The 27,024-nt window shown below is 42.7% G+C and overlaps 1 protein-coding gene across 6 annotated transcripts in view; it reads left to right on the forward strand.

Annotated features, from left to right (window-relative positions):
- Positions 1-27,024, forward strand: part of ARHGAP12 (Rho GTPase activating protein 12) — a 455,441-nt gene that overhangs the window by 347,235 nt on the left and 81,182 nt on the right. For all 6 annotated transcript variants that reach the window (XM_069211253.1, XM_069211258.1, XM_069211254.1 and 3 more), the window contains 3 exons: positions 7,909-8,007; positions 13,772-13,874; positions 15,948-16,067. In XM_069211253.1, coding sequence (XP_069067354.1) covers positions 7,909-8,007; positions 13,772-13,874; positions 15,948-16,067 — 322 coding nt within the window. The remainder of the gene's footprint in view (positions 1-7,908; positions 8,008-13,771; positions 13,875-15,947; positions 16,068-27,024) is intronic.

The following is a 27,024-nucleotide window of genomic DNA, read 5'->3' on the forward strand; positions in this document are numbered from 1 at the left end:
ACAGGCGACACTCCACAAAATTCATTTATGCCGGTAGGTGGGAAAAATTTGTGGTTTGGTGCCGAGAGAATCAAAAAAGTTCCCTTAAAGGCCCACCTTTCAGATATTCTTTTGTTTGCTCTTGATTTAGCAAGGAAAGGCTGTACAGTAGCTACGGTTAAAGGTTATTTGGCGGCTTTGTCGGCTTTTCTTTGCCTTCTGGACCAGCCTTCTTTATTTAAATCTCCAATTGTAAATAGGTTCATTAAGGGTTTAGTTAATAAATTTCCTCCAACGCCCTTTCTCATGCCTCAGTGGGATTTGAATCTGGTATTGACATTTCTGATGGGTTCGCCTTTCGAGCCTATGCATTCATGGCTGTTGAGATACTTGGTCTTAAAGACTGTTTTCTTGATTGCGATTACTTCTGCTAGGAGGGTTGGGGAGCTTCAAGCCCTTTCTGTTAAACCTCCTTTTACCATGTTTTTCCCTGATAAAGTGGTGTTGAAAAACAGGGCGGCTTTTCTGCCAAAAGTTGTCACTCTTTTTCGTATAGGGCAGTCTATTACCCTTCCCTCGTTCTACCCTCCTCCCCACCCCTCTAAGGATGAAGAGAGGCTCCATCGGTTGGACCCTAAGAGGGTGCTGAGTTTCTGCCTGGAGAGGACAAAAGACTTTCGTCTGGATGATCAGCTGTTCGTAGGGTATGTTGGACAGCGGAAGGGCAGAGCGGTCCAGAAACTAACAATCTCCAGGTGGGTCATCCTATGTATAAAAGTTTGTTACTCTCTGGCAAAGAAGGTTCCTCCTGAAGGTATCAGGGCCCATTCTACTAGGGCTAAGTCTGCTTCTTCGGCCCCTAGCGAGAGGAGTTCCATTAGTGGACATTTGTAAAGCGGCAACTTGGGCCTCCCTCCATACCTTCGGAAAACATTATTGTTTGGACTCTGAAGTGAGGAGGGACGGTCATTTTGCCCGCTCGGTATTGATAGATTTCTTGGTGTAATCAGGCGGGCACCCACCACTGAGTGCGGTACGGCTTTGGGACTCTATTCATAAGGTGAGGAATCCACAGGTAGTTGTATCCATCAGAAGAACAAGTTACTTACCTTGGGTAACGCTTTTTCCGGTGGATACACTAGCTACCTGTGAATTCCTTACAGTCCCTCCTGCCTCCCCGTTGCCTGCCTGATTTCACCATTATCTTGTAAATGGTTGATTTTTGTTTATCTGGAGATATGTATTTATATATATATATATATATATATACATATATATATATATATATGTGTGTGTGTGTGTTTTTCTATATATATGTAAACATATGCGTTTAATGGGAAATGTTATTGTGTGTATATATATTTTCTTTACGGTTTTTGGGTCGGTTCTCACCTGTTCGCCTCAAAGGCACGTAAAAAATTAGGTGACACTGACGTCAGAACGCCGACGAGGACCTCTTATTGGCACGTTGACGTCAGACTGAGTCACGTGAAGCCGTGCCATTATGACGTCCTCGTCGACGTGGACAGCTAGGAAGAAGACTTTCCGTCGGATGCTGGCTCAAGGACGAATTCATAAGGTGAGGAATCCACAGGTAGCTAGTGTATCCACCAGAAAAAGCGTTACCGAAGGTAAGTAACTTGTTCCTCTGGAATAGGGCCTTAAAAAATGATTATAAAGGACCAGGTGGGTCACTTCTCTTCTGATATCCTTGGCTTCTTGGTAACTGAAATCTCATACTCCCATTTGAAGTAACATTTATAGATAAATTCTGACCCATGTGGGGAACATGTCCAGCTAAACTTTGCTAGCAGCAATTCACCTGTGTTGGAAGGGTCACTTACTCTTGCTGTTCCCGAGGTGACAAAGGCTGTGTTGTTTCAGTCTGAGACAGGAGGAATCAGTGCTTTAATTAATTAAATACTCCTGTTAGGTGGTCAAGGGACATACCGCTCCTTACTTGGACTGTGGTTGGCTAAGCTCGAAGTGTAACAACAAATGATTATCTTTTATTAAAAGTTTTGATGTTATTTGTTGCCAGAGAACTTGGGTTTCAGATTTTGTTGGTATTGATGGATTTAAAACGTTTTGTTCTCCTGCTGTTCCATCTCTTGAGAGCAGGGGGTGGTGTAAGTTATGGTATCTACCCTCCTTCAGAATTTAGGAAGTTCGGATGTTGAAATCCAACTCCTATTATCAAATAGTAAAATTGTCCCTACACAGAGTAGGTAAGCTTGTATTGATTAATTGTTATTGGAAACATTTCTCTCAACAACCTGTAGGGATTGTTGAGGATTTGGAACGCACTATTGTTGAATTGATTAGTAAGTAATAATCGTTTTTTTCACTTATCTAGGCAGGTGATGTCACTATCAATAAGTGTGCATATAGTGAATCCCAGGTCTGTGGAATTAAAGATGGCCAAGGAGAGGATGTTGGCCATTTTCACCACTCAACTTATAATGGAGCTTTACCAAGGGTAATCCTTGCTAATAACATTTAAGTTGTATAGTGATGCCAGGTGGATGATCCAACCTTTATAGGTGGATGGAAAGGCTGCACTATTGGTCACATACTGTTTTCCAATAATTTGGCCCCTCTATTGACAAATCTTGAGGTGTATCCTTCTCCATTTAGTGATCATACTCCCATAATCATTAGCCTTGCGCTTCCATCTTTAGGTGCCATAATTGCCCAAAGTAAAACCTCCCATAATGTATGCACCAAATAAGGGGATACGAAGAAGGTGGAAACATGTGGACTGTTTGAATATTTTAACTGAGATCCTCAAATCCTCTATCAGAGATCACATGTTGCCTCTCGAATACTGCAAATGCAAAGAGCTTTCAAAAAGGTTGTAGTAAGATGTGCAATTCGATATCATATATGCTTTTTCTAGAAAAGCCCAGAAAATATCTCCCTGCTAAATCTCGGTTCAACTCTGAATCTACTAACGCCTGTAAACATTTAAAGAATCACAAATGTATTACCATATGGCCAGATTGCAGTTAAAATAGCTAGAAGGGAGTATAAACAAATGAGAAAATAAAAGCTGATATTAGAAATAGAGCTTGGGAAGATCTGGAGTGTGCAGCGCTTTTGAATATAATGGGGTGTTCTGGGAGGTTATGAATCAGCGCTTTTTTACTAAAAAACACTAACAAGTATAGAATGTCATATATTGGGATGAGAATAGGTCGTGCATTTCACAAACTTTTTTAACCTGCCTAGTGAGGAAGACGTGCCCTTAGTGCCACTGGCTTCATTAGACTTGCGTTGGGATCTCTCAGAATTTAGTAAGACTATCACAGGAGGGGATGTACGTAAGGCAATTCTGAGTTCAGCAACAGGAAAAGCATCAGGGTCAGATTGGTTCCCAGCTGAGCTTTATAAATAGTCTTGATTTTTGTGCACACCTGATTACAGATGTTTTAAAGCCATAGAGATAGAGGGTCCCATAGAGTTGTGGAGGGAATCTAACATTGTCCCCATTTTTGAAAAAGGGTGATAGAAATTCCCCTGCAAATTACTGGCCCATCACGCTGCTTGATGCTTCTGGCAAAAATTTTGGAAGGGCAAAATTAGAAGACTGGGCAATGGAAGCATCATTCATTTCAGAGGTTCAATGTGGGTTTCGTCTGGGCTTTGGAACCACTGAGCATGCCCAAATCTATTGCTGATTTTAGGGAAATAAGTCAAGGAGGAGAGGGGCCATACCGATGGCATTTATGGATCCCTCCTGTGCCTTTGACCTAGTGTACAGGCCCAGACTGTGGGATATTTTACAGCAGGCTAGGATTGCCCCCTTCCCCCTATATTGCACATTTTAGAAAGTCTTTATAGTAGAACTGATATACGAGGGTCCTACCCAACGGGGTGACCTTACTTCTCCAGTTAGTCTTCCATGGTGTCAGGCTGTGCACTATACTGGACTCTATTTTTAGCATACATCAATGTATTAGACACTTTTTTAAACACCTGTAGTCTGATGTCCCCAAAGATTTGGGATTGAGTTATCTTTTCGGTGAACGAGGCAAAATAGATTCACTTTACAAGAATTTTTGCTAAGGAAATGTTTTTTACATCTAAAAAGGATTTGAGGCATTCAATGGCACTTGAATCGGTAAAGGTCTAATCTTATATGCCACGTTTAACAACTCAAGACATAGAAGCTTACCTAAACTGGGTAAAAACATCGGAATCTAGATTTGTATTTTACGTGGTTAAGGGGGAACCTGATACATTTAGTGGCGTTCCCTGTAATGGGGACTTGGTTTTCTACTCTGCCATATTGCCCATGTGATGGGAGGTCACATCAGACAACTAATCACTTGTTATTTTACACTTTGTATACTACTCTTAGACAATGCTTCCTCCGCCCAGTTCTCACTGGGAGATCTTTTTATAATCACCAGGAGGGTTTGTTCTTTTTACAGCACGTGGAGACACCTGAGGTATGCCAGGCGTTTTTATTTTTTTTCTGTCAAGCACTGAAATTAAGGAGGAGACATCCATTGTGACCTGTGAATATGATCGAGGGAGGCAAATCCCTTTTAATTGATTTTATTGATCTGTGATGATTTTATGACATTTTATTATGCTGCTGGGGGGCAATGTAAGTGTATCTATTTCTGTTTGGACTGTTTTTAATGTATGATGATATTTGGAATAACTTTGTATTTGAGCTTTTGTTGTTTTGACCGAATAAAGAATGATGATGATGATGATTGGTTAAAGTACAGGCTCTTTTGAATTATAGAGATATGTTATTAAAGTGAAGGCTTTATGGGCATTCCCATTTCATTTTTAACATTACACTGCTTTCTAATGGTACCATGGGACTCCCACTTCAACGCAGAATGATTCAAGCATGTGACTCTATGAAAGATACCAATAGTGAAGAACTAATTACAGGTAAGTAACTTCTTTTGTGGGCCATTTAGTACTTTGTGAACGTTTTTTTACCTTCATAGCCCCTCGACTGTAAATCCCTACTTTCTGCTATAAATGTAGTGCTGTTTTTTGAGAACTAGTTTCAACTCTATGCGCAAGGTTTGAGAGTGGAAAATCTTCATCCCACTGCACGATTAACTCTTCTTCTGTCATCATAAGAATTGACATAGATTTTCCATGTAATGTATAGGGTTTAGTACAGTTATTCCACCCCATCCCACCTCAGGAGCTCAGACTGAGGGTTGCAGCTGCTTTGTATGTTTATTGGACAAGCGCTATCTGTGGTGACTCTAGTAACTACTTTCTGGCATTCGCGGTTGAGTGCCAGAACCAGGTCCAGCATTTCAGCCTTCTATGAGGCTTTGAGTAGATGGCTGCCATTTACACCACTCTGCCAGTCTTCCACTGGCATGACCTAGAGCCTAAGATCCTGGCAGCAGTTCTACGATCTTTGCGTTATGCCGTACAGCCGAGGAGCTGTATAGTTGCATTTTTAGTTTGACTTGCACTATGTGTTATACGAGTCTGCGCTTGATTTACCGGTTCATTTATTTAACTAGTGTAGTAAAGATGCAGTTTTCTTTAACTTGAAACTTTAAATTCTTCAATTCATTCATTTCTCGCAGCGCACCTCTTATATCTCTTAACACGCCGTGCTGATCCACTCTTACCTTATAGATTGCTGTCTGATGATCTACCACATGTTCCTTCTTTATAAGCCACCTGAAGTTTGATTATAACTTTTTTGTATAGCTCTACATACGATGATATTACCATCTCTAAGCACTGTAAATTGCAGCCATTATTTCTGCCCAGCATGAGCCCACTCCATTTTTCCGACCCTGGAATGATGGAAAGTAGAATTGGCCCTGCCAAGATTCGAACGTGTGGACTAACCGTCGGAAGAGATATCAGTAGCAAGCATTTATGTCACTGAGCAGTGTTACGGACTTGCAGCATCCTCACTTACAGTTGTTTCTTTAAATTCTTCTACAAACAGTGCAGTTTAGTAATCCTGCAGTTTATTCTGTTTAGATGACGTGCCTCCAACCGATCTATAGTGAGCTATCGGTATTTGCCCACACCTTCTGAGTAGCTTGAGACCTTATTTTTTGGGGGAAAAAAGGTAATTGGTTTATTTCAAAATGTGATTGTGCTGTGTGTTTCCATGGTAAGAATGGTTTGATCATTTAATTTTGTGAGCAGGCCTCTTCATTATTTATTTTAGGCCAGCAGCACCAAATCTCCATCGTGATGGGTGCTGCGCCATCTATTTTACACTGCACGGATCTGCGCTTACGGATATTGCACATCTCTGCTTTGGCTTGCTGCTCTTACAGGGCCTGAGCAAGTCTAGCACAGGCCTGCCCTCCCAGCAGGCGAGCACCGGAGGCATGGCCTGGGGCAGTGGCTGTGGGGCTGGGGCTGTCTGTGAGCCGCGTCGAGGACACAGTCTGAGTCCTGTCATTCGACTCCAGTGAGCAGGGCGTGCCTTCCATTGAGTGACGTATTTGCAAGGCACATTTCTCAAGGGATTGATTTGTCTTCTTTATGTTTAAAAAGCTGGATCTCACTTTAGCTTCTTTGCGAGTGCGGCAATGCGAGGCTGATTTTAACGGAATTCCCTCTGTAAGCATGCCTCATTTACCAGCACGATTATCTTTTGAGACATATAAAAACAAGAAACGCTGCTATGCTATGACTCGGGATCAAAAAATAATACCTATTATTTTTCCTATCTGTTGCACTAACTGCGAGGAATGCACAGCTGTAATTGTGTGTCCACCGTAAAGTAACACAACAATGTAATGCTTTTCCATTTTAAACTTTGAGATCTAATACGAAAGCCATTCCTAACACCATATTATTCCGTGTCGAAGAACAATACCACTCCATTTTAGTGATAACCATCTGTTGTGCAAATTTGTGTTAATGTCCGACTTGGAAGGCATTTGTTTTTTGTTACACATATGGAAAACACTTTGAAGACGGTTGAATGTGGAGAGTTAGTCACTATTATTATGCTCAGAACTAGTTCGACGACCACTGAGCCTGTTGTATGAAAAAATATTAATGTTTCAAAACTGCTTTAAGGTGGGAAATACAATAATAGGCTGTTGATTCTGAAATAGAACTTCTGTTAATCCCTTTGTTCTTAGGAACCCTGTTCTATGATGCCAGTTCAGATGGGAAGGCTGGGATCCTAGGTGAAGAGTGAAATATCTCATGTAAACTAATTAAATGTGGGCATTATTCCTTTGAATGCTGAAGAGGAATGATTCTTGTTGGTAGGCACCACCTTTGCAAATACGCCGAAGGCGCTAAAAGGTGTAAGTATAGGGCATCAACATGAGGAGTAATAACCTCCACAGAAAGCAGTGATATAGTCTGTTATGGTAGCGTGATAGCAAGATGCTGTGTGTGAATACTTTTAAATGGGAGAAAATTAAAAAGTTAACTGTTAACTCTTCAGTTTAATTATCTAATATTCAAAAGTGTCACATTAACAAACAGTAGGCATCGTGCTCCTAGTGGCTGGTAGACATTGTGCCATTCCTAAGAGAAAAATACAGCCATTGTTTTAAACAGGAGAAATTGATAGTGAAATTAAGTCTGTTTGGTTCAAACATAGTAACTGGCTCCATGGACATTAGACATACATTAAACAAAGGTGGGCATGGGAGTCTCGCGGGAAAAATGTGCGAGTTGCTTGGTCTTCAGTACCTCAGTGTTTTTTTTTTTTTTTTTTAACTAATCAGAAGTAACTCTCATTACAGAAAAGGTTGGGGACCCCTGGTTTCGATTTACGGTGTTCAGCAGCCTTATCATGCCGGAGTTCCAGTTTAGGGTCATTGTTCATACAGCTTATTCTGTTCAGTTCTATTGTGCCAGTTTAATGTGTGTCATGGGAATAATCTTCGTGCTGATTATTATTTTTAAAAACACTTGTTGTATTTTTTATTTTTATTTTTTTAGCTTAAAACCCGTAACGGAACAGAGCTGTTAATTCAATCCGACAATGAAATGTTAATCCACGAATGGCATGATGCACTTTCACAGACAATTGGTAATCAGGTATGTTAAAAAGGCAAACCTCTTTGAGAGTTACTACTGTATATACAAGTAAGACGTTTTATTGTTTTGCTTTTTTTCAACATGAAAAATGTATATTGTGTTTAAAGTGGCTTGTCCTAAACTGTAAATTGATATTTCCCATCTTTTCTGTTTTTCTTACACTGTATGTTTTGGCACCAAATCTCACTAATTAGTTTTTAAGCTTGTGATATAATTAGACAATACCGTTAGGGTGTGAAATACAATTGGAAAGGCTTGTGCAATCTCTTTTAGTCGTTGATTAGATTGCTTTAGGTAAGTGAATGCCATTGTCTTCACACTGTACTGTATTTATCGTAGACGAAGAAAACTCAAGCTTGAAAAAAATTAAGAACAATGACATTTAATTCGACTACACTTTGAGTCAGCGGACCTTATTCAGAGTTTACCATACGGGATACTCTGTCACAAATTTCTGGATACCGCATCTGCTGTATTAAAAGTGCATTGCAGGCTATGGCACTTGTACGTTGGTGGACCGGATACACGTCATGTTTTGACAGAGTATCCTGTCTGGCAAACTCTAAAGAGGCAAAAAAATAATAAACTCTATTTAGATGGAATTTTACTCCATCCATGGTGTAATGCAATTTAAGCCAGAGTATGCAGGTTAAGTATGGAAAATAAGATTGTAAAATGATTGATTGATTAATTTATTGGAACCCATATGGCCTTCCGTTGGGAAAGATGTATTGTTCACTGCAGTTTTTCTAAATTTAGTTTTGTATGGTGAAGAATAATTAAATTGCTTTTAAGCCTTGGAGTTATTGTAAATTGTCAGGCTTAAAGTCTTTGTACTTCTTTGTTAAGTTGCAACAAATGGGGTATTTCTGTACTCTTGTGTTTTCCTTTGACGTCACACATAAACAATATAGAGGACCTTAACTGGTCTTGGTGGTTGACATGTGTACATCACATATTTTGAGTCGTGTCTACACATTATAGTGATGGTGTTTTGTTCATTCTCTGGTCCCTTTAAAGGCACTATAGAAAACTTAAAGAATTATGGTAGATGAGAGCAGATTTTAACTGTGAAAGATTTCTAGACTAGTTGGATGCAAGGATACACCGACTGGTATTCTTGTGGTGCAACCCATGATTGACCTTATTTGAATAGTCGTACGAAAAAGCTTTGTTTTTAAGAGTTTACTAATGCGCAGATAATTGGGGTTCAGCTTGTTTCATAATCTGGGCCTTGAATCCCACGGCAACTTGTTCCATGTTTCAGATGTAATAATCCTGTTTGTGGGATCCAGAGGTTGAGTGAGGTATGTGGTTGGTTTGTGGAGAGGAGGCGTTTCTTGTACATTTGCTTTGCCTCTGCCCAGTAGGTCTTGTGATCTGTCCACTTTACTCTGAACTTAATTCTTGATTCCGCTGCGATCTATTTGGCAGCGTTCAGTGCCGGCTTTACATGGTTTTGTTTCCTGTTATTGATACAGTTTGACAGCTGTTTCGAGATTCTTTGTAGTCACTCTGTACATAAATATGAGGGTGTAAAGTTGCCCACTATGGCATCAAGAGTGCATTTCAGGGTACATTCAAATCGCTTAGCTGTTGTTGTGTGATGTTAAGCATAAAGTCAAGCAAGACAAGGTACATTGCAGATCAGTACTTCAGCCAGTCTTTTGATACCTGACATTCAGGTGAGTTAATAGTCTTTCTTAAATGCCACCTTTTAAACCCTCATTTTTAAAATGACCTGTTAAAAAAGATGCACTATAGAAGTCTTGGTTCCCCCGTTTGTCTGTGTTCCTCAGCATTGCTTTCTGTCACTCCGTGCCTCATTCTGGGTTGTTGTCTCCCCCTTTCTCATTGTCTGTGACTTTCATTCTGGATTTTCAATTGTCTGTGGCCTGATTTCTCTTACTGTGGCTTCTCTGTATATGTCAGGTTATTGTATCCCTGTGACTCAGTGCATGATTCACATTTGTGTAGTTTGTAAGTCTGTCTGTGGCTTTCTGCCTATGCCTGGGTGAAATTTAAAATACGCCATCGAAATGTTTGAATTTCACCAGTCTGTGAAATTTGCTAAATTATTTGAAGTTTCACATTACTCACATTGGTGTAATTTATCCCACGGGAGACAATCCTGGGCAGAAAAAGCCTTACTGATGAGACGTTTTATTCTTGAACCAGTCTCCTGCCGGTACCTTGGTTGACTTCCTTTTTCTTTTATTTACCTGATGTATGCCATCATGTGAAAAACGTCACTTACCAGCAAGGCAAATGTTGCTCTTAAAGTGCTTGTATGCAAAATGTTCTTGAAATAAAAAAAGTGACAATTTAACAGAACCCTGGACTGTTACTCAGTGTTTTTTTTTTTTCCACATCCCTCTGTTAATTTCTTTTTGTCCAAAGTTCCTTTTTTGAAGTGAGGCCAGGTGCTTTATTTCATAATACTCCCCAACTCAGTCTGTCAAGTCAGTCTTTAAAGTATCTGCTTGCCTAGTTCTGTCTCTGTTCCTAAAAGTGCAGCAATCAATCAGTCTTTTTTTCCTCTGTCTCATTCTTTCTCTTGGAAACTCCTAATTTTTCCCTCACCCACCCAGTTGTACTGTGTGTGATGTGTGAAAGCTGCTTTCTTTGTGGTACATAGTCAAGTTAACATTTTTGGTCTGCATGATTGTGTAATTTTTGTGTGTTTTTGTCTGTCATGTTGCATGTCTCTCTGGGTGATTGTGTCTTCACGTCTCATGTTACCTTTCTCTGTTCATCGTTTGTCTCATAGGCATTTGTAGGAAAGTACCTCTTTCTGTATGATCACCTCACCAAATTTTTGGACTGATGCTGCCCTGTTGTCCAGTCCCCAATGCATATACTCTGACAGCCTCCCCCACAAAGGTATGTGTACAATTGGCCTAGTACCTGATTGGCACATTTATCTTGTGTTAGTCCCTAATCCATGGTACAAGAAATACCCTGAGCTAGTAAATCAGCTCTCACAAGTGGACTGCAACACTTACTTGTGCCACCACAGAAGTGCCATTGTTAAGACATGTATCTAAGCCTGCCAATGCAGCATACCCGGGCAGCTTTAGAACTGCCAACTCAACATGACAAAATAAACCCTTTGCCAGGTCAGAACCTCCCTTTTTAATATTTAATAAACTAACCCTAGAGAAGGCCTGAGTAGCCTACCAGGCAGGTGCTTAATATTATTAAAAAAGGCTTTTTCCTTTTGTATTTAACATACCCTGACAGTGACATCCCAAAATTCTCTTTTTCACTGTATTAAGACAGGTGGTCTCTTTAGCTATCATGGGGTTTCTCTGGCCACTGAACTAGGCATTTGGGACCACCAAAGATATTACAGCAAGGTCTCAAATTATTACAATAAACATGACTCATCGCTGAGGTCAAACATAAGATAACTTTTAAAAAGTCACCACTTTGTTGCCCAAACCTTTGGTAGCCTTTCCTGTCTGTCTGAGTAGTTGTCACCAAAGACAACGTGCTGGCCCTCTCCCCACTCCCGGTAGTAAGTGTGAAGCCTGCCCAGGAATAAGGAAAAAAGAGAAATGATTGAAGGGAGATGTGACCTTCAGCAGGTGAGAACTACTGGGTGGTGGCCACAGATAATCCTGGTTAAAACAGCCTGTTCTCCTCAGTGAAGCAAATGTTGTTCACACCTTGGCCTGCCTGTACCTTTGTGTATAAAGAACAGATGCACAAAAGGCTGACAGTGTCAAACATTCACCCCCCTTCCACCCCCTCTCCTCCCCCCCGCCCCATCCAGTCACCGATCTGGGCCTAAACCCATCAGGTTTTGTTTGTCCATCATGCCACTCCAGGTTGTACCCAGCCATATTCAAATAAGTCATGACCCTGAGACCCCCCCCCCCCCCCCCCCAGTGGCAACAGTCCAGCCAGAACTGCCAGACCAGGTCCTTCCTGGACTGGAAACAAGCATCTAGGATCCTGTGCTTGCTACGCCACCGGTGTCAAGCTCGCCTGACTGATTAGGGGTGATACCCATCAAACCGATCCCACGATGCTTGATTTCCAGTCCAGGGAGGCCCTGGCCTTAGTGTCCCGGCTGAAATGTTCCCATGGGGAGCAGGGCCAAGACTGATTTGCATATGGCTGGGTCCAAAAATTGCGTGGCGAGCAAAAAAGTGATGGATTTAGGCCCTGACTTGTGACGGGGGTGGGGGGGAATGTTAGGCATTGTTCAGCATACCATCTATCATCTGTTCTTTTTTCAATTGTTGGATGTCAGACTCCTACAGTTTGCATGATTGTGTGTATTAATTGTTTTTCTAGTTGTCTATTGTGTTCTCTTTTGTTGTGCTGCTCTTTTATGTCAGTGTTTTCATCCTTGTTGGAGTATGCACCATACCTTCCCAAGTACTGCTTGAAATGAAATGGCTGAAGTAGACACTGCTGGAGTTATTTAAAATAGGGCATTTGTTAAGCAGAATCCCAACTATAGGACTATTGTACTTTACATAACCATGAATAGATGATTAATAGTGTACAGAAACACAAGGGGCAGTGGCATTGGTCCTTATTGGTTGGTAATTAGGAGAGACCTTTGAATAGAAAATGCATGACAAAGGTATTCCCAGTTTTGCCTTTGGCTGCACGATCAGGGCATCAGCCTCCAAAATTGTTCTGAACGCTAATTTACAACATTTATATGCTAAATTGCAATATTTGGTGAAATGTACATTCTTTTGGGATTGGAATTGCATAATAAAAATTACCAGCTTCTGAGGAGTATCAGATTCTAAATTGAGTTTTTGGTTGTGAGATTGGTGTTTAAAAGATCGGTCGGAGAATTGTGTTGCAGTAAAGAAGATTGGGGAGAAACAGGCATGAGTTGGGTAATTCCATAGTCTGTGAAGGCTAAGATTTCTTTGTTTTGTTATTTCCAGAGTATGTCTAACAAGGCCACAGAGAGATCTTCGACTTCTGTGTGATGATTATCATAGGTGGAGGCCTTTGTAGATGTCTCTGTAGATTATACTCCAAGGCTTGTATGGGCTTTAGAGGGTGTATCGTTGGAGACAATGGTGGGATAGGCTGCATAATGTCATTTGTTTTGATTAGACATAAGATATGCTGCAGAGTTGAAGGCAGCTTGTAGATAAGCAAGGTATCTTAGACAACCGCTGCCATTTTAAGCTGGTCCTAGCGATTGAACAGTGATCTGCTATTATGTTGGTGAAATCTCTTCTCCACTGTTAAGCCCTCTCTAGCAGCTCTGTTCACACTGTGTTAGAAGTGTATGTGAAGCAACAGTGTCCTTGCTGAGGCTATAGTTGAAGGCTTAAAGCGTAAACATCTTGGGAGGAATGGACAGGGTTTATGTTGAAGTTGCAGGAACAATCAGGCTTATGCCAAAGGATTTTTGGAGGAGGAGTACATGAAGCCAAATTCTGGGAAGGAGATGGATGTGCTCTGATCAGCGCTATAGTTCTGCTGCAACTTTAATTCCATGCAGAATTAATACACTTAAAGAAACTGATCAGGATGAGGCGCAGCTCAAGGGCGCTTTGGTGTGTAATTCATGCAAGAAGTAAACGAGCTCGAGTGAGGTTTTCTGCATGAAAAGACTTATTATTTCTTCCTCTTTCTTTACCATTACACTTTGTTCATGCAGTGTTGACCTATTCGGCTAACAGAAAGAAAAAAAAACAAATGCATTTAAAATAAATCACAATTTGCTGTTAGCCTTATTTCAGTAACACAGAATGAATGTTTTTCTTTAATGTTTCAGACAGTGGAGTCTGACGAAGGGATTGAAGATGAAGTTCCAGATTCTCCAGGTGTAGAAAAGCATGACAAAGAAAAAGATCACAGAGAATCCAAAAAATCCCGATGTAAGTGTGTTACTGATGGGGTTCCCCGAGGCCAATTCCTTTCTTTCGGGAGAATGGTACATACTTTGAAAAGTCACTGGGACACGATTAATGCAGAACCTATGACACATGGAGTATTACACCCCCTGCTGACATTGGGTGAGGAACCCCACTTGATTTCTAAGTTATACCGCGCCCAGGTAGACAATGCGCTGGACCCCCTATACTCTCGAAAGGAGAAGTGGGAGAAAATGATAGGACACAAATTAACCGAGACAGAGTGGAATAGGGTTTTGGCATATCCCCGGGGAATCTCGCGTAATACCCGCTTACAATATATCCAATATAACTACCTTCATAGAACGTACCTTACTCCTCACCGACTGTTCCGTTTTTACGGAGGGAATCCTAGGAGCTGTCCCAGATGTGGGGACAATGAAGCGGACTTTGACCACATGGTTTGGAAATGCTCAGTATTACAGACTGGTTGGTCAGCAATGATTGCGGTCATGACAAGACTATGACACGGAGCTGCCATTAACCCCGGATATATGTCTACTGGGTCTAAAAACTAATATGGTACCGGGAAAGATTAGTAAACGTTTCCTGGACCTAACACTAGCCCTCTATAAAAGATTGATCACGAGGGGTTGGAAGGGCGCACCCCCCCCCCCCCCCCCCAACTGACTGAATGGAAAAACAACGTAACTAAATGGACCAGGGCTGAATTACAAGTCCTGAAGGCGGAGGAGGAAAAAGATGTCCGACAGAACCCCATAGCTCCAAAGTAGGAAGACCCAGTGATGAGATGGGAGGACATATTGAAAAGACCAATAGTCCCCAATGCAGAGCCTACAGTAGTAGGGCTCTAAGTTGGTACTGGGATGAGATACTGATAATGCCCTATAAATCCACAAGTAGGAAAGGGGTAAGAACTCCCAGAGAATCAATTAATTGAACATACCACCAGCAAACACAGGATACGGAGGGTAAAACGGAATTGGTCGATAGTGTCCACAAAGAAATTAGAGGGGTAGTGAACGAGGATGATCAGCCACCACCCATAATAATAGAATGCCCAATGCGAGGCCTCCCAGCTAATACAAACACCACCCTCGAATAGCCACCAAGTTTGTACATAGGTTAAAGTAGAATTAGAGCTGTTACGAACACACATAAAAGGAAAAAGGGTGCCATATAACAACACGGAACAGGGCCCCTTAGGCCAAAAGTATTAGTACATCAGTACTCAAGAAAATAAAAACCAAAGGGAGGGCAAGACGAAGTGAAACCAGGTCACTGCAAATAAGTGATATTCCAAATAAAGAAATGTTTTCTATAAGTGTGATGCATGGCGGAAACAAGTCGCACCCGTTAATGTATGTGTAATGTAAAACAGCGAATTGTTAATAAAAATATATATAAAAAAAAAAAATGTAAGTGTGTTACTGGATTATGCTGTTTTACACCATTAGTCAAACCGTCATCTAGCAGAGTTTGTTTTTTGTTGTAGTTTTATATAGCGCAAACTTGACCCCACGTTATTGATGGAGTTTACATGAGCACCAGTTACTTGACCCAAGGTCACATTCATTTCTTAGGTGCTGGGAGACTAAGGGCCTGATTTAGATTTTAGTGGACGGGTTACTCTGTCTCAGCGGTGACTGGTATCCCGTCCTCAAAAATGTAAATCCCAAAGGATATAATGGGATTTAGATTTCGGTGGATGGAGTAACCTGTCCTCTGAAATATAAATTAGACCCTAAGTGATTTTCCCAGAATCACAACATGTTGAGCTGACGTCGAGACTGGAACCTGGTTCTGTTCCAAAGTCCATAGCTCAGGCCACAACACCACATCCTCTCCCCCTTTGAATTCTAATTCTTTAGTTTGTCAATGTTGCTAAAAACTTTGAATGTCTTGAATCCAAACATACCTTTGCATTTCCAACATTAAAACACATTAATGGATATGTGTTGAATGGAAGTGAGCAGCAAATTGTATGGAACACATTTCATCAAAAATGTTAGTACTTCAAATAACAATGTTAAATAGTGAATGTCTTATGCGTTTGAATTTTCTTTTTTTCCATAGCTATTAAAACATCCCCCAGTATTGATTCTACTGAACAAAAGAAGACAAAAACAAAGCTAAAAAAGTTTCTCACGCGGCGTCCAACATTGCAAGCCGTCCGTGAAAAGGGCTACATTAAAGGCAAGTAACATGCCCACCTTACCTTGTATTAAAAAATGAATTGATGGATGGTGCAAAAAAAACTAAAACGCGAATGTTAATGCAGTTGGTGGCACCATGTTGAAAGCTAATTATCAGTGCAACCTATTTGAAAATAGGAGCCTTGTTAGACCTAATGTAAAAAGTGCCCACGATTTAGGATTGCAGACAGACAAGCCTGAATATTTTATTAGAAGCACGGATTAACAAGTAGAAATTGTGGCAAGTGAGATAACTGTGCCAACCCTAAAAGGAAGGTAGTCTATGAGGAAGAGTAGAATATTTGGAATCTGATGGACCTAGGAGGCAAGAAAGTGTAACTAGAGTAGAATGTAGTAAAAAAAAAAAAAGGTAACATATGCTGAAGTAGTATGAAGGGTTCTCTTCATATTTGGTCTCTGAAAGTTCGTAAGGTACACCTATTCTCGGACAACAGGGGCAGGTGGACTGTTTTAATACTGGACTTAATAGTGGCCATTGTCTACACCCTGCAATCGCCAGAGCTTCTCTATATGGTGTGAAAGTCCTTTTTCTATACCCCTTCATGCAACATTGAGTGATGGGTATGTATAGTGACTAGCACTGAACAAGAAATATTACTGTTTTTAGAATGTCACCATGCCAGGTGTACAATTACAAAATAAGTATATTTTTTACAGCCTTGATAAAGTGATACATGATGAAATACTTGTCAACGGCGGCCTTAAGAGATTTAAATGTGTTCAGTAGTCAAAAGGGAATTGTATTTACAATGTATTAAAAGATAGCTGTACAATGTATAGCTGATTTCCAAGAAGCATAAGGGGTTGTTTTCCTTTTTTGGTAACAAAATAAGTAACAGTTTTTTGTAGGAAGCTGGCTCTTTATAAAGTGAACCAAAATTAGGTACTCTGTGCAAAGAGTCAAAGCAATCCCTAGAGGAATCAGAGAGGCACAAATGACATCCCAAATGCTGGCTGTTTGGGTAGTGTGTTGGAGCAGTTAGGCATATCAGAGGGTAGTGCTAATCATGTAAAGCACACACTCATACAGCAGGTGAGACACACACTCAAATAAATCCAACAACAATATATAAAAAACAACACACATTTTTATATAACTTTCCATGCTGATATCACTGGAATCAGGTGAGTACTTTTTGAGTTAGGAATTTTTAGAGTTTTTAAAAGCTGTCACAGTGCATTCTTTAAATGTGGTGATGTTCTCCTGTGGAGGAAGAACAAGCACTGCATAGAGGTATAGTACAGCGACTTATGGGATCAATCTCCGGGAATTAAGGTAAGTATGGGGTAAGGTCCAAGGCCACACCAGCAGGGCACCTTGGACAGCACAGGGGTGGCAAGGTGCAGTGGTGCAATTTCATGTTGGGTGCCCCCTGTAGGTTTATGGGGATCGATTCAGTCAGAGTTGCTGCAAGGGTTGACCGAGGGTCCAGTCTGGACGAACCACCAAGGGGGGTCCAAGTCTTGCAATGCTCAGGGATGTAGAGACACCAGTGGTCCTGTTCTCCTTGGGTCTTGTGAAGAGGTGTTTTGGACCATTAGGTTTGCCGTCACTGGGGACGGCCGTGGTGAAGGGGGGGGGGGAGGGAGGGCAAAAGAAATGGGCTGCAGGTGGGGAGGGGGAGGGGCTAGTTAGGCCAAAACAAAAAGTGGGCTAGGGTCTCACGAACCTGGGGACGTAGGGGACAGTGGTGGTCCTCTCCTTGGTCCTGGGTGTCCAGGGGCAAAGGTGCAGTAGAGGGTCGGGTCACCAGAGGCGGTCATGTTGAAGGGTGGTGTCTGCAGAACCAGGCTGCAGATGCTGTTAGGAAGTCCATAGAGGGCAAGCTCAGGGTGGACTTAGCCTCAGGAGGGGATGGGAACCATGCTGGGCACCGTTGGCCAACTTCAGCTCAGGCAGGCAGCCCCGTGCAGTGGTGCTGTCGGGCTTTTGGCGGTCCTGGTCCTCGCAGTTCTCTTGGTGTGCCTGCAAGATGTAGGGAAGCAACTCCTCTGCACCAAGGAATTTCTTCTTGGTGATTTTCAAAGCACTGGCAGCTCTCCCGGTTTCTTCGACTCCAAAGCGGCAGGACAGGTCAGTTGCTCTTCGAGGGTTTGGTGCTGCAGCCAGACTAGCAGGGTTGACACCAAGTCTGTTGTGCTCCTCGGTTCTCGGGTTCAGCAGGCCTCTTGCCCACTCCTTCCTTTGTGTCCAGCGAAGATCTGAGGTTCTGGTATCGGGGGGTACCTTAAATACTCAATTTAGGGGGTGTTGAGGAGAGTGAAGGGTAGCCAATATCCTACGTAACCTTGGGGTCACTACACCCCTTAGATAACCACTTTCTGTGGGGATACATTGCACAATGGGGTGACCCCTAGAAAAACACTGATAACAAATATTTACACAACTCGTAATGTAAAGATGATACTATCCATCAAAGTCTCCTCAAGTACATAAATGTAATAAAGTAACCCAAAACAATATTATGAGTATAGAACAAAGGGAAGAAAACTGTAACATCAGTAGTCCATGATTATTCAAATTAACAGATTACAACCAACTTTCGGTTACGCTTATTAAAGCAATTAGTCCACGGTATTTGATGAAAAATGTTTAATTGTTGAGCGATCTTTGATCCAAATTGTTCATATGTCCAAATTCAAGCCACATTCTGGTTACAAGACGTTCAAGCCAACACGTGTTTCGTCTTTGGGAATGAATGACATCCCTAAACGACTTCTTCAGGGCTTACAGATCCAAAATTAATCGAGAAATAAAATGTAGATTCAGCAATAATAAATTGTCCTATAGACTACTTCAACATCTGATATTTCAAGTCTCAATTTCGAATTGTCAGCAAAATTAAAGAATCACCGGCATCTTCCGTCTCCTGTTTCATGAACGTCTAGCGAGTACGCTATATGAACAATTTGGATCAAAGATCGCTCAACAATTAAACATTTTTCATCAAATACCGTGGACTAATTGCTTTAATAAGCGTAACCGAAAGTTGGTTGTAATCTGTTAATTTGAATAATCATGGACTACTGATGTTACAGTTTTCTTCCCTTTGTTCTATACTCATAATATTGTTTTGGGTTACTTTATTACATTTATGTACTTGAGGAGACTTTGATGGATAGTATCATCTTTACATTACGAGTTGTGTAAATATTTGTTATCAGTGTTTTTCTAGGGGTCACCCCATTGTGCAATGTATTATTAGTGTGAGGTTTAGGACCTCTGAGGGTTGGGTGTTTCCCTTGTGGGGTTTCCCCAATAATTATACTGGCAGACTAGTACTTTGAGCGCCATTTCCTCATATTACACCCCGTTTTTATTATTGTTCACTTTCTGTGGGGAGTGGGCATCACCCTGTCCAGAGGTCCTAAATTCCACCACACAGAGGATGGCAGAATTTGCTAAGCGGTCTACACTTCAGGCTGATCATCCCAGGGGTATGACTAGTCTAGAAAGGTGACACGTCTCTAGCATACCTAATTTTCTTGCCTGTCCCAGTTCCAGATGGACCCTGGGGTAGAGGGGGGTCAGCAACCTCCTCTCCAGTTCTGCATACCAAAGGTGATGGGCTTCTTTGAAGCTTCTGTCTTGGAATGCCTATCATCCTGTGAGGAGGGGTGTTTAACACCCCTGCCCGTGCAGGCTTTGTTTTTTATCTTTAGAGAGCAAAGGCTCTCACCCCTTGGGGCCAGATTCTCATCTGTTGATGGCAAACTGGATAGAACTAGTCTGTGAGCTCACCAGCAGTCAGTAGGTTTTCAGGGGGCACCTCACACCTCAAAGGTGCATGTATTAATAAATCCATCACTGGAATCAGTGAAGGTTTTTTTAGTACCAGATGTTTGATACAAAACATCCCCCCTTTCAGTGAAGTCATCATGTAGCTGAGGAACTAGTATTGACCAATGTCCATCACATGTATTTAAAATGGCTTCCCTGCACGCTGACTATGTCTAAGAATCAACAGACCTAGCAGGGGCACATCTGCTCTTGCAGATATGCTCCTCTATGTAACATAATGCACCCTGCCTTAGGGCCGTAAGGCCTGCTGTATGGGTGACTTATGAATATTACATGCAGTGTTTAGGGGACAGGGCACTCAGGCTCTGTGCCATGTCGTGTTTTCAGTTTTAGGGAGCACCTTGTCATGCAGCCTGCAATGGCAGTCTGCATGAGGATCTTGCTGTGTCTGGTTAGCAGAACCCAATGCACTTCAAAAACCAGGCAAAAAGTGTAGGGGAGGGGGCACTGCAACCAGAACCCAGCTCCCTACATGGTTCTCGCTCAGGTGAACTCCATTGGTCATCATGTGCACTGAGTAGTGCTGCCCACTTGCAGGGCTCCCCGAGCTCTTCTTTACAGTATATATTCTTAAGTGTAGATGTTAGCCTTTCTTCCGTAAGGCATGGAGAACACTTAAGAAATTCATGTTTTTCAGCCTTTAATAAGGCTATATTGGACAGTTGCTTCAAATTGCTTTTGAAAAAGAGTAATACATATATTAAACGGGAAACATAACTGGAATTGAGTCAGACAATGTAAATCTCATTCACAAACCTTTTTTAAAAAGAAAAAAAAAAACGAAAGGACAGTGTATCCCTATAGGCTGCAACTGTGCAGATATGAGAAGTCTGCACCTTTAGGGGCTCACAGCCCACCAGTATCCCATCATGCCCTGCAGGTGGCTGTTGCCTCTGTTATTTTTATCGCCTCCTTGTGCCAGGATTTTGGAGCACTGAGCACGGCCTTTCTGACATTCTTTTCCTCAAAAATCACACTAGAAGAAATTTGACAGATACCTTACTCGACGGATTTTATCTGTTCAATAGTTTTTCTGTCATTTTCTGACAGAAATATGTGTTCGATGGCATCTGTCGCTGTAGATACGCATGTTTTGCAATAGCTCGCCATCTGGTGTTGGGCCGGAGTGTTACAAGTTGTTTTTCTTCGAAGAAGTCTTTCGAGTCACGGGACCGAGTGACTCCTCCTTTTGTGTCCATTGCGCATGGGCGTCGACTCTATCCTCGATTGTTTTTTTTCCGCCATCGGGTTCGGACGTGTTCCTGTCGCTCCGAGTTTCGGAACGGAAAGATAGCTAAATTCGGAAGATTTTCGTCGGTATTGTTGCGTTCGGGATCGGCGTAGTTAGATTCAACACCGCATCGAAGAGCTCCGGTGCCCTTCGGGGTAGTTTTTCGATCCCCCGTCGGGGCCTGGTCGGCCCGACCGCGTGCTGAAGAACGCCGATGGAACGGACCCCGTTCCGTTTCTGTCCCAAATGCCACAACAAGTACCCCTATACAGACCAACACTTGGTCTGTAACCTGTGCCTGTCACCTGAGCACAGTGAAGACACCTGCGAGGCCTGTCGTGCGTTCCGGTCCCGAAAAACACTCCAAGACCGCCGAGCCAGAAGACTTCAAATGGCGTCCGCGCCGACAGCCCACCGAGAGTTCGAGGAACAAGAAGAGGAAGGTACCTTCTCGATCCATGAATCGGACTCCGAGGAATTCGATGACCCACAAACCGTGAGTAAGACGTCGAAAACAACACATAAGAAGATTGACAAGGCCCAGGGGACGCCACTGCCACCAGGCCATGGCTCGACCCATAAATTCGGTGACCGACCGTCGGCACCGAAAAAGGCCCAAACAGTGCCGAGACAGTCCGACTCCGGTCGAGACACCGGTACGCAGCCTTCTCGGGACCGAGAAAGTGCTGGAGACAAGCATTGACACCGAGATAGCGGTGTAGACACGGCTCGACGCCGAGACAGCGGCACCGACGAAGATCGACGCCGAGAGGTTTCGGCCCCGAAAAAAAGAAAAGTCAGCTCGAAGCTGAAAAAAGATGCAGACAGGGTTTCGGCGCCAAAACAACCTGCAACCGACCCAGTTTCAGGCTCTTATACAGAGGAGCATTCACTAACCTCCCAAATGCGAAAGCATAGGTTCGAGGAAGAGCTGCAATCTACTGATGTAGACCATACGCAAAAGCGTATCTTCATACAGGAGGGAACAGGGAAAATAAGCACCCTTCCCCCTATTAGAAGAAAGAGAAGACTGGAGTTCCAAACTGAACAAACACCACAAACAAAGGTGGTGAAAAAGGTTACTCCACCACCCTCTCCTCCACCTGTGATTCACGTCTCACCAGCACAAACTCCATCACATTCCCCAGCTCACACCACCATGAGCCAGGGTGACCAGGATCAGGACGCATGGGACTTATACGACGCCCCAGTGTCAGATAACAGCCCGGAGGCATACCCTACAAAGCCATCTCCACCAGAAGACAGCACTTCGTATTCTCAAGTGGTGGCTAGAGCAGCACAATTTCACAATGTAAGCCTCCACTCAGAACAGGTCGAGGATGACTTTTTATTCAACACCCTCTCCTCCACCCACAGCTCCTACCAAAGCCTGCCTATGCTCCCTGGTATGCTCCGGCACGCAAAAGAAATTTTTAAGGAGCCGGTCAAAAGTAGGGCAATCACACCAAGAGTGGAAAAAAAGTAGAGGCGCCCCCCTACAGACCCTGTTTTCATCACTGCACAGCTGCCACCAGATTCCGTCGTTGTAGGAGCAGCTAGGAAAAGGGCCAACTCCCACACATCTGGGGATGCACCACCCCCGGATAAAGAAAGCCGCAAGTTCGATGCAGCTGGAAAGATAGTCTCAGCACAGGCTGCAAACCAGTGGCGCATCGCCAACTCTCAAGCACTACTTGCGCGCTATGACAGAGCCCATTGGGATGAGATGCAACACCTCATTGAACATCTACCCAAAGACCTACAAAAAAGGGCAAAGCAAGTGGTTGAGGAAGGTCAAAACATTTCAAACAACCAGATACGCTCCTCCATGGACTCAGCAGACACAGCTGCGAGGACAATTAATACATCCGTGACCATCAGAAGGCATGCATGGCTACGAACGTCTGGGTTTAAACCAGAGATACAGCAGGCAGTTCTCAATATGCCTTTCAATGAAAAAGAACTGTTCGGTCCAGAAGTGGACACAGCCATAGAAAAACTTAAAAAGGACACGGACACTGCTAAAGCAATGGGCGCACTCTACTCCCCGCAGAGCAGAGGAAACTACGGCACCTTCCGCATGACACCCTTTAGAGGGGGGTTTCGGGGTCAGGCCACACAAGCCAGCACCTCACAGGCAACACCGTCCAGTTACCAGGGACAGTACAGGGGGGGCTTTCGGGGCCAATACAGAGAAGGGCAATTCCCTAGGAATAGGGGAAAATTTCAAAGCCCCAAAACCCCTGCAACTAAGCAGTGACTCACATGTCACTCATCCCCTCCACACAACACCAGTGGGGGGAAGAATAGGTCATTATTACAAAGCATGGCAGGAAATCACTACAGACACTTGGGTTCTAGCAATTATCCAACATGGTTATTGCATAGAATTTCTACAATTCCCTCCAAACATACCACCAAGAGCACAAAATTTATCACAACATCATTCCGAGCTCCTGGAGACAGAAGTTCAAGCACTATTGCAAAAGAATGCAATCGAATTAGTACCAAACACACAAATAAACACAGGAGTTTATTCACTGTACTTCTTAATACCAAAGAAGGACAAAACGCTAAGACCAATCCTAGACCTCAGGATAGTAAACACATACATCAAATCAGACCACTTTCACATGGTCACACTACAAGAAGTGCTACCATTGCTCAAACTACACGATTACATGACAACCTTAGACCTCAAAGACGCGTATTTCCATATACCAATACATCCATCGCACAGGAAATACCTAAGGTTTGTATTCAAAGGAATACATTACCAATTCAAAGTATTGCCTTTCGGTTTAACAACAGCACCAAGAGTCTTTACAAAATGTCTAGCAGTAGTCGCTGCACACATCAGAAGGCAGCAAATGCATGTATTCCCGTATCTAGACGACTGGCTAATCAAGACCCATTCGTTATCAAAGTGCTCACACCACACAAATCAAATCATACAAACCCTCTACAAACTGGGGTTCACCGTCAACTTCGCAAAATCCAACATCCTGCCATGCAAAGTACAACAGTACCTAGGAGCCATAATAAACACAACAAAAGGAGTAGCCACTCCAAGTCCACAAAGAATTCAAAACTTCAACAACATCATACAACGCATGTATCCAACACAAAAGATACAAGCAAAGATGATATTACAACTCCTAGGCATGATGTCTTCATGCATAGCCATTGTCCCAAACGCAAGACTGCACATGAGGCCCTTACAACAGTGCCTAGCATCACAATGGTCACAAGCACAGGGTCACCTTCTAGATCTGGTGTTAATAGACCGCCAAACTTACCTCTCGCTTCTATGGTGGGACAATATAAATTTAAACAAAGGGCGGCCTTTCCAAGACCCAGTGCCACAATACGTAATAACAGATGCTTCCATGACAGGGTGGGGAGCACACCTCGATCAACACAGCATACAAGGACAATGGAACGTACATCAAACAAAACTGCATATAAATCACCTAGAACTGCTAGCAGTTTTTCAAGCACTAAAGGCTTTCCAACCAATAATAGTTCACAAATACATTCTCGTCAAAACAGACAACATGACAACAATGTATTATCTAAACAAGCAAGGGGGACACACACTCAACACAGTTGAGCCGGTTGGCACAAAAGATATGGCATTGGGCAATTCACAACCAAATTCGCCTAATAGCACAGTTTATCCCAGGGATTCAGAATCAACTCGCAGACAATCTCTCTCGAGATCACCAACAGGTCCACGAATGGGAAATTCACCCCCAAACTCTGAACACTTACTTCAAGATCTGGGGAACACCTCAGATAGACTTGTTTGCGACAAAAGAGAACGCAAAATGCCAAAACTTCGCATCCAGATACCCACACAGGCAGTCCCAGGGCAATGCCCTATGGATGAACTGGTCAGGGATATTTGCCTACGCTTTTCCTCCTCTCCCTCTCCTTCCTTATCTGGTAAACAAACTCAGTCAAAACAAACTCAAACTCATATTAATAGCACCAACTTGGGCAAGGCAACCCTGGTACACAACGCTGCTAGACCTATCAGTAGTACCACACATCAAACTGCCCAACAGACCGGATCTGTTAACTCAACACAACCAACAGATCAGGCACCCAGATCCAGCATCGCTGAATCTAGCAATCTGGCTCCTGAAATCCTAGAATTCGGACACTTACAACTTACACAAGAGTGTATGGAAGTCATAAAGCAAGCCAGAAGGCCATCCACCAGGCACTGCTATGCAAGTAAATGGAAGAGGTTTGTTTGCTACTGCCATATTAATCAAATCCAACCATTACACGCAACTCCAAAAGATGTAGTGGGTTACTTGCTTCACTTACAAAAATCAAACCTAGCTTTCTCTTCCATTAAAATACACCTTGCAGCAATATCTGCATACCTGCAGACTACCTATTCAACTTCCCTTTATAGGATACCAGTCATTAAAGCATTCATGGAGGGCCTTAAAAGAATTATTCCACCAAGAACACCACCTGTTCCTTCATGGATCCTAAATGTTGTCCTAACTAGACTTATGGGTCCACCTTTCGAACCCATGCACTCCTGCGAAATACAGTTCCTAACCTGGAAGGTTGCATTCCTCATCGCCATTACTTCCCTAAGAAGAGTAAGTGAGATTCAGGCGTTTACAATACAAGAACCTTTTATACAACTACACAAGAATAAGGTCGTCCTGAGGACTAATCCTAAATTTTTACCAAAGGTTATTTCACCGTTCCATCTAAATCAAACAGTGGAACTTCCAGTGTTCTTCCCACAGCCAGATTCCGTAGCTGAGAGGGCACTACATACATTAGATGTCAAAAGAGCATTAATGTATTACATTGACAGAACTAAAAACATCAGAAAGACTAAACAACTATTTATTGCATTCCAAAAACCTCATGCAGGAAACCCAATATCAAAACAAGGTATAGCCAGATGGATAGTTAAATGCATCCAAATCTGCTACCTTAAAGCTAAACGACAGCTGCCCATTACACCAACTCAACCAGAAAGAAAGGTGCTACCATGGCCTTTCTAGGAAACATCCCAATGCAAGAAATATGTAAGGCAGCCACATGGTCTACGCCTCACACATTCACCAAGCACTACTGTGTAGACGTGTTATCCGCACAACAAGCCACAGTAGGGCAAGCCGTATTAAGAACATTGTTTCAGACTACTTCCACTCCTACAGGCTGAGCCACCGCTTTTGGGGAGATAACTGCTTACTAGTCTATGCAAAACATGCGTATCTACAGCGACAGATGCCATCAAACTGAAAATGTCACTTACCCAGTGTACATCTGTTCGTGGCATCAGTCGCTGTAGATTCGCATGTGCCCACCCGCCTCCCCGGGAGCCTGTAGCAGTTCGGAAGTTACCTTCAACTATTTGTATATATATCATTTCAACCTTATATAGGTACATACTTAGTCACTCCATTGCATGGGCACTATTACTACAATACAACTCCTACCTCACCCTCTGCGGGGAAAAACAATCGAGGATAGAGTCGACGCCCATGCGCAATGGACACAAAAGGAGGAGTCACTCGGTCCCGTGACTCGAAAGACTTCTTCGAAGAAAAACAACTTGTAACACTCCGGCCCAACACCAGATGGCGAGCTATTGCAAAACATGCGAATCTACAGCGACTGATGCCACAAACAGATGTACACTGGGTAAGTGACATTTTCATTTCCTTTGTCAAATATAATGCCATCCTTAATTGACAAGTGTTCTGCCTTTGGAAAAAAAGAAGGCCAAGTCGGACCCTCGTGACATTTCTATCGTCTGCCTTCCTCAGAGCCATATTTCTGACACATATCCACACTTCAGGACCTTTTCCAGTTGTACCCTGAAGGACAGGGAGAACATTTGCCCCCATGGTGCAAAAGAGC

This window comes from Pleurodeles waltl, chromosome 10 (genome assembly GCF_031143425.1).
Source record: "Pleurodeles waltl isolate 20211129_DDA chromosome 10, aPleWal1.hap1.20221129, whole genome shotgun sequence".
Taxonomy (NCBI): domain Eukaryota; kingdom Metazoa; phylum Chordata; class Amphibia; order Caudata; family Salamandridae; genus Pleurodeles; species Pleurodeles waltl.